The sequence below is a fragment of the Penaeus vannamei genome, chromosome 6 (assembly GCF_042767895.1).
Source record: "Penaeus vannamei isolate JL-2024 chromosome 6, ASM4276789v1, whole genome shotgun sequence".
Taxonomy (NCBI): Eukaryota; Metazoa; Arthropoda; class Malacostraca; order Decapoda; family Penaeidae; genus Penaeus; species Penaeus vannamei.
Window position 1 is genome coordinate 4,117,855 of NC_091554.1, and position 7,500 is coordinate 4,125,354.

Below are 7,500 nucleotides of genomic sequence, written 5' to 3' on the forward strand. Positions count from 1 at the left end.
TCTTGTTTTGTTCCGTGTGTGTTTATGATTTATTTCGTTTGTTCCGTGTCCTCGTGCATGATGGAAAGGAGATCTGTTCTATTACTGCACAGGTAACGTTGTTCCTTGAAGTCATGCATTCATCATATGCATGACTGACTTTATTCCTCATTTTGAATATATACTTCCAGTAATCCCCCCCCCCCCCTTATACGAAAGAAAGAAATAGATAATGAGATTATTCACATTCATTCTGACATTTGCGAATTTTTCAAGACATACCTCACTCTTTTTTGTCGCTGATTCTCTCTCTCACTTTATACCATCTTGCTCTTTCAATCACTCCACCCCCCAATCTTCAACCTCGATCCAAGCAGATTATATAGATCAACATTTAAACATTTCTCTCTCTCCCCCTCTTTTTTAAACCCCTCTTTATCACATTTTCTCATCCCCGCCTCGACTCTTGCAGGAGTGATGACAAGTGCATGCTAACACCTGAAGGAGGAGAGCCAGGTATCGACTCTGGGATCGTGACAGACGGAGGATCGACGTCGTCCTCGAACTCCTCGCATCAAGGGCATCACTCACCCACTCACATCCCCCACATGACAGCAGGACATACTCAGGTGAGTCAAGGAGGAGTGAGTCAAGGAGGAGTGAGGATAGGGGTGAATCAAGGAGGAGTGAGGATAGGGGTGAATCAAGGAGGAGTGAGTCAAGGAGGAGTGAGTCAAGGAGGAGTAAGTCAAGGAGGAGTGAGTCAAGGAGGAGTGAGTCGAGGAGGACTGAGTCAGGGAGGAGTGAGTCAAGGAGGAGTGAGTCAAGGAGGAGTGAGGCAAGGAGGAGTGAGGCAAGGAGGAGTGAGTCAAGGAGGAGTGAGTCGAGGAGGAGTGAGTCAAGGAGGAGTGAGTCAAGGAGGAGGGAGTCAAGGAGGAGTAAGTCAAGGAGGAGTAAGTCAAGGAGGAGTAAGTCAAGGAGGAGTGAGTCAAGGAGGAGTGAGTCAAGGAGGAATGAGTCAAGGAGGAGTGAGTCAAGGAGGAATGAGTCAAGGAGGAGTGAGTCAAGGAGGAATAAGTCAAGGAGGAGTAAGTCAAGGAGGAGCGAGTCAAGGAGGAGTGAGTCAAGGAGGAGTGAGTCAAGGAGGAGTGAATCAAGGAGGAGTGGATCAAGGAGTGAGTCAAGGAGGAGTGAATCAAGGAGGAGTAAGTCAAGGAGGAGTAAGTCAAGGAGGAGTGGATCAAGGAGGAGTGGATCAAGGAGGAGTGAATCAAGGAGGAGTGGATCAAGGAGGAGTGAATCAAGGAGGAGTAAGTCAAGGAGGAGTGAGTCAAGGAGGAGTAAGTCAAGGAGGAGTGAGTCAAGGAGGAGTGAGTCAAGGAGGAGGGAGTCAAGGAGGAGTGAATCAAGGAGGAGTGAGTCAAGGAAGAGTGAATCAAGGAGTGAGTCAAGGAGGAGTAAGTCAAGGAGGAGTGAGTCAAGGAGGAGTAAGTCAAGGAGGAGTGAGTCAAGGAGGAATAAGTCAAGGAGGAGTGAGTCAAGGAGGAATGAGTCAAGGAGGAGTGAGTCAAGGAGGAGTGAGTCAAGGAGGAATAAGTCAAGGAGGAGTGAGTCGAGGAGGAGTGAGTCAAGGAGGAGTAAGTCAAGGAGGAATGAGTCAAGGAGGAGTGAGTCAAGGAGGAGTAAGTCAAGGAGGAGTGAGTCAAGGAGGAGTGAGTCAAGGAGGAATGAGTCAAGGAGGAGTGAGGATAGGGGTGAGTCAAGGAGGAGCGAGTCAAGGAGGAGTGAGTCAAGGAGGAGTGAGTCAAGGAGGAGTGAGTCAAGGAGGAGTGAATCAAGGAGGAGTGAGTCAAGGAGGAGTGAGTCAAGGAGGAGTGAGTCAAGGAGGAGTAAGTCAAGGAGGAGTGAGTCAAGGAGGAGAGAGTCAAGGAGGAGTGAGTCAAGGAGGAGTGAATCAAGGAGGAGTGAGTCAAGGAGGAATGAGTCAAGGAGGAGTAAGTCAAGGAGGAGTGAGTCAAGGAGGAGAGAGTCAAGGAGGAGTGAGTCAAGGAGGAGTGAGTCAAGGAGGAGTGAGTCAAGGAAGAGTGAATCAAGGAGGAGTGAGTCAAGGAGGAGGGAGTCAAGGAGGAGCGATTCAAGGAGGAGTAAGTCAAGGAGGAGTGAGTCAAGGAGGAGTAAGTCAAGGAGTGAGTCAAGGAGGAATGAGTCAAGGAGGAGCGAGTCAAGGAGGAGGGAGTCAAGGAGGAATGAGTCAAGGAGGAGTGAGTCAAGAAGAAGTGAGTCAAGGAGGAGTGAGTCAAGAAGGAGTGAATCAAGGAGGAGTGAGTCAAGGAGTGAGTCAAGGAGGAGCGAGTCAAGGAGGAGTGAGTCAAGGAGGAGTGAGTCAAGGAGGAGTGAGTCAAGGAGGAGCGAGTCAAGGAGGAGTGAGTCAAGGAGGAATAAGTCAAGGAGGAGTGAGTCAAGGAGGAGTAAGTCAAGGAGGAGCGAGTCAAGGAGGAGTGAGTCAAGGAGGAGCGAGTCAAGGAGGAGCGAGTCAAGGAGGAGCGAGTCAAGGAGGAATGAGTCAAGGAGGAGTGAGTCAAGAAGAAGTGAGTCAAGGAGGAGTGAGTCAAGGAGGAGCGAGTCAAGGAGGAGTGAGTCAAGAAGAAGTGAGTCAAGGAGGAGTGAGTCAAGGAGTGAATCAAGGAGGAGTGAGTTAAGGAGGAGTGAGTTAAGGAGGAGTGAGTCAAGGAGGAGTGAGTCAAGGAGTGAGTCAAGGAGGAGTGAGTCAAGGAGGAGTGAGTCAAGGAGGAGTGAGTCAAGGAGGAGTGAGTCAAGGAGGAGTAAGTCAAGGAGGAGTGAGTCAAGGAGGAATGAGTCAAGGAGGAGTGAGTCAAGAAGTGAGTCAAGGAGGAGTGAATCAAGGAGTGAGTCAAGGAGGAGTAAGTCAAGGAGGAGTGAGTCAAAGAGGAATGAGTCAAGGAGGAGTGAGTCAAGGAGGAGTAAGTCAAGGAGGAGCGAGTCAAGGAGGAGCGAGTCAAGGAGGAGTGAGTCAAGGAGGAGTAAGTCAAGGAGGAGCGAGTCAAGGAGGAGCGAGTCAAGGAGGAGTGAGTCAAGGAGGAGCGAGTCAAGGAGGAGTAAGTCAAGGAGGAGCGAGTCAAGGAGGAGTGAGTCAAGGAGGAGTGAATCAAGGAGGAGTGAGGCAAGGAGGAGTGAGTCAAGGAGGAGTGAGGCAAGGAGGAGTGAGTCAAGGAGGAGTGAATCAAGGAGGAGTGAGTCAAGGAGGAGTGAGTCAAGGAGGAGTGAATCAAGGAGGAGTGAGTCAAGGAGGAGTGAGTCAAGGAGGAGTTGAGTCAAGGAGGAGTTGAGTCAAGGAGGAGTGAATCAAGGAGGAGTGAATCAAGGAGGAGTGAGTCAAGGAGGAGTGAATCAAGGAGGCGTGAGTCAAGGAGGCGTGAGTCAAGGAGGAGTGAGTCAAGGAGGAATGAGTCAAGGAGGAGTGAGTCAAGGAGGAGTTGAGTCAAGGAGGAGTGAGTCAAGGAGGAGTGAGTCAAGGAGGAATGAGTCAAGGAGGAGTGAGTCAAGGGGGAGTGAGTCAAGGAGGAGTGAGTCAAGGAGGAATGAGTCAAGGAGGAGTGAGTCAAGGACGAGTAAGTCAAGGAGGAGTGGGGATAGGGGGTGGGGATAGGGACATGATGATGATGATGATGGTGTTAATGATGATGATAATCGTGATAGAAGTAATGGGATGTTGATATTATTGGTGTTAAAGACGCTAATGGTATTATTAATGATGATGATGATGTGTAATGATTGTGATAATTATGATGATAATAATGATAGTAGTAATGATAATGATGATGATAATAATGATAGTAGTAATGATAATGATGATGAATGATAATGATAATGATGATATATTACATTATTATATTTTGTATTATATTACATATTATTAATGATACAAAGAATGGTACATTACATTAAACAAAAGTTTTATAAATAGCTGGCAAACTTGCACACCTATTAAAAAAAGAAAAAAAGTGAGGTGAATAATAGAAATGAAAGATGAGGCAACCCTTAAAAAATTGAGCTCGAAAAATGTAAATGAATGATTATGCATCCCTTAAAAAATGAGCTTGAAAAAATAGAAATGAAAGATTATGCACCCCTTGAAAAAAGAAAAAAGAAAAAAAGTGAGTTCGAAAGATATAAATAAAAGATTATGCAACCCTTAAAAAAGTTGAGCTCGAAAAATAGAAATCAAAGATTATATATCCCTCAAAATAAGCTCGAAAAGTCAAAATAGAAATAAAAATCCTCAACGTGCTACAGACCCTGTCATTTCCACACAGAAGGTTGACGTGGGTGGGCAGTTGCTTCCAAGATCTCATACTTGCGGTCAGCTGTAAATTTATAGGAGAAAGGCATTTATTATTGTTTATTACTGCTTGGGGATTGCTCTTCTGCTTCGAAATGAGCGTGATAGGACTTCTAAATAGGATTAAGAGTGAGGGGGGAGGGAGGGAGGGAGGGAGGGAGGGGAGAAATAGCAAAGGGAAAGAGGTTTGTTGTTGGTATTGATAATTGCTTGGGGTTGGATGCCGAGAGGACGGCGGGGTTGTAGGTCGGGTAAATAACGGTACTATTATTATCCTTTCGTAAATATGAAGTTCCGGATAAGATTCGGGAATAAGGGAAGAAAGGAGTATTTGGGATGTATTTAATGAGGATAATGCTGGTTTGTATTCCATCTGGAGGTGTTTTTTTTTTGTGTGATTCTATATTCTCATTTTCGGGTTGGTTGTAGAGACGAAGGTGATGTTAATTCTTAGGCTTGTGTGTTTTGAGATTGACTTCCTCTTTAGCTAAGGATTTGGTCGAGTTTTAATTAATTGCTGTTATACAAGTGACAGAGACAATTAGTAATTCCAGATTTATATTTACTTCATCAAAAATTAAGTCCGGGTGTAAATAGATAGAGTTAATGGCGGATACGAACGTAATAACAAAGGGTTATTAATTCCAGGTATAATTATAAACTGAAAGGAACTGATAATACCAGTTTTGAACAAATTAGCAGAGAGCTATGAACACCAGTTATAAACACAATGGAAACGGTTCATTGATACCAGCAGGGAGTGATTGACTCACACACACACACACACACACACACACACACACACACACACACACACACACACACACACACACACACACACACACACACACACACACACACACACACACACACACACACATATACACACACTTGCACACACTTACCCACACTTACCCACACTTGCCCACACTTACACTAACACTTACACCCACCCACAGAAGGACATACCCACACCAGCAGAGCCCCACTCACACCCTCTCTCTCCCCCTCCAGGACCTGTATGCCCTCCCAGTGAAACGACCCTCAGCGCAGACAGGGTCCCAGCACTCGACTCCGACGCACCAGCTGCCACAGAACGACAACCACAAGGAGAAGACAGATCCACCCATAGAGGATACCCTTCCACCTGGATGGGAGAAACACGAAGGTAGGGTTGGATAGAGAGGGAGAGTGGATAGGAGAAAGTGGTGTAGGGAGAGGAAGGGTGGATGGGAGAGATAAGAGGGTAGGGTTTGGATTGAGAGTGAGAGTGGGTAGTAGATGGGAGACACTAGAGTGGGTAGGAAGAGAGAGGGAGAGGAGATAGGAGACACTAGACGTGGGTAGGAAGGGAGAGTGGATGGGAGAAAATGGAGTACGTAGGAAGAGGGAGGGTGGATAGGAGAAACACGAAGGTAGGGTTTGGATAAGAGAGTGAGAGTGGATAGGAGAAAGCGATGTACGTAGGAAGTGGGAGGGTGGATGGGAGAGACAAGAGGGTAGGGTTGGATAGAGAATGAGAGTGGATAGGAGAAAGTGGTGTACGTAGGGAGAGGGAGGGTGGATGGGAGAGACAAGAGGGTAGGGTTGGATAGGAAATGGGAGTGGATAGGAGAAAAATAGAATGGGTAGGAAGGGAGAGTGCATGGGAGGAAATAGATCAGGTAGAAAGGGAGAGTAGAGTAGGTTATTCCCTGAATAGGTATGGGAATGATTACGTTTGTTAATGTAATTAGATATAATTTTCGTCACTGTGCCATATTTTTACTGAAATATATATCAGAATGATAAGTATAGTTTTAATCACGTAGATATACATTTGTTACTTTACGTATTTTCGTTACTGTGTCCTCTTTTTGCTTAGACAATGAAAACAATGATTGTAGATTTACTTAAGCATTTACATAACTCATTAAGTCCTCTTGTTACTTAGATAATGAAAACAGTGGTTGTAGATTTACTTAAGCACTTACATAACTCATTAAGTCCTCTTGTTACTTAGATAATGAAAACAATGGTTGTAGATTTACTTAAGCACTTACATAACTCATTAAGTCCTCTTGTTACTTAGAAAATGAAAACAGTGGTTGTAGATTTACTTAAGCACTTACATAACTCATTGCTTTACTATCTATTTCCCCCCCACGCCGATAGATAACGACGGGCCATATTACTGGCACATAAAGAGTGGCACCATCACACGCACACCGCCAGAACCCACAGACGCCGTCACCTCAGCACCTCTGAGGGCTGAGCGACGCCACAAAGAATCGTCTGACCAGGTAATGCAGTCGTGTCTGGTGCGGATCTGTCTGCCTTTCTGTCTGGGCGGTGAGAAGGGTGTCTGTCTGTCTGGGTGGTGAGAAGGGTGTCTGTCTGTCTGGGTGGTGAGAAGGGTGTCTGTCTGTCTGGGTGGTGAAAAGGGTGTCTGTCTGTCTGGGTGGTGAGAACGATGTCTCTGTCTGTGTGGGCGGTGAGAAAGGTGTCTGTTTGTCTCTGGGAGGAAAGAACGGTGTCTGTCTGTCTGTCTTCTTGCGGTTGGATTGTATAAGATCCTTAGCCATTTTTCAATGAATAGATCTCATAAATTAGCTTTCATGACAGATAGGAAATAGGGACGGAAGTATGATGAGAGTGCAAGGGTACCTCGCCCTGGAGAATCGGTTTAAAACCCATTCGGTAAGTCCAAGAAAGTGGCGTCGTGAGCCTCACTTGACCTCTGCTTCTTCTCCGTCTCTCCACCAGACAAGCAGTAGCGTGGCAGGGACGGTGACCAGGAGCAACACTTCCTCTGCTTTGTCTGAGCTCTCCGACTCTCGCCCGCGCACCGCTGCCGTCGACAATGCTTACAAGTGAGTTTCGGGGCGTGTATGTGGCTCTAAGTTTGTCTGCGTTCGGAGACGGTATGAATACGAATTTGCCTCAGACACATGTACACTCAGGAACATACACACACACATTCGCACACCCACGTACACTCTCACTCGCTCACTCATACATACGCACGCGCACGCGTATTTATACTTTTAAACAGAATCAGGATAGAAAATATTAAATTACTATCTTTGAATCCAAAGTAAATAATGAGCGAACTCTTCATTGCATGAGAGCTCGACCCCCCCACCCTCCCTCGCTCTCAGTAACGCCCACCCTTCGCTCCT

General features: G+C 46.1%; 2 protein-coding genes across 5 annotated transcripts in view; both read left to right on the forward strand.

Moving 5' to 3' along the window:
• LOC113824450 (uncharacterized) overlaps positions 1-7,500 on the forward strand; it is a 329,798-nt gene that overhangs the window by 309,357 nt on the left and 12,941 nt on the right. For all 4 annotated transcript variants that reach the window (XM_070122561.1, XM_070122563.1, XM_070122565.1 and 1 more), the window contains 4 exons: positions 452-608; positions 5,354-5,507; positions 6,494-6,621; positions 7,085-7,191. In XM_070122561.1, the coding sequence (XP_069978662.1) occupies positions 452-608; positions 5,354-5,507; positions 6,494-6,621; positions 7,085-7,191 (546 nt within the window). The remainder of the gene's footprint in view (positions 1-451; positions 609-5,353; positions 5,508-6,493; positions 6,622-7,084; positions 7,192-7,500) is intronic.
• On the forward strand, positions 994-2,184 carry LOC138862008 (gelsolin-related protein of 125 kDa-like; the record flags this gene model as incomplete). The annotated part of the gene is given in 2 exon segments (XM_070122606.1): positions 994-1,244; positions 2,082-2,184. Coding segments are annotated over 2 exon segments (354 nt in total), but the record flags the coding sequence as incomplete, so codon positions are not given.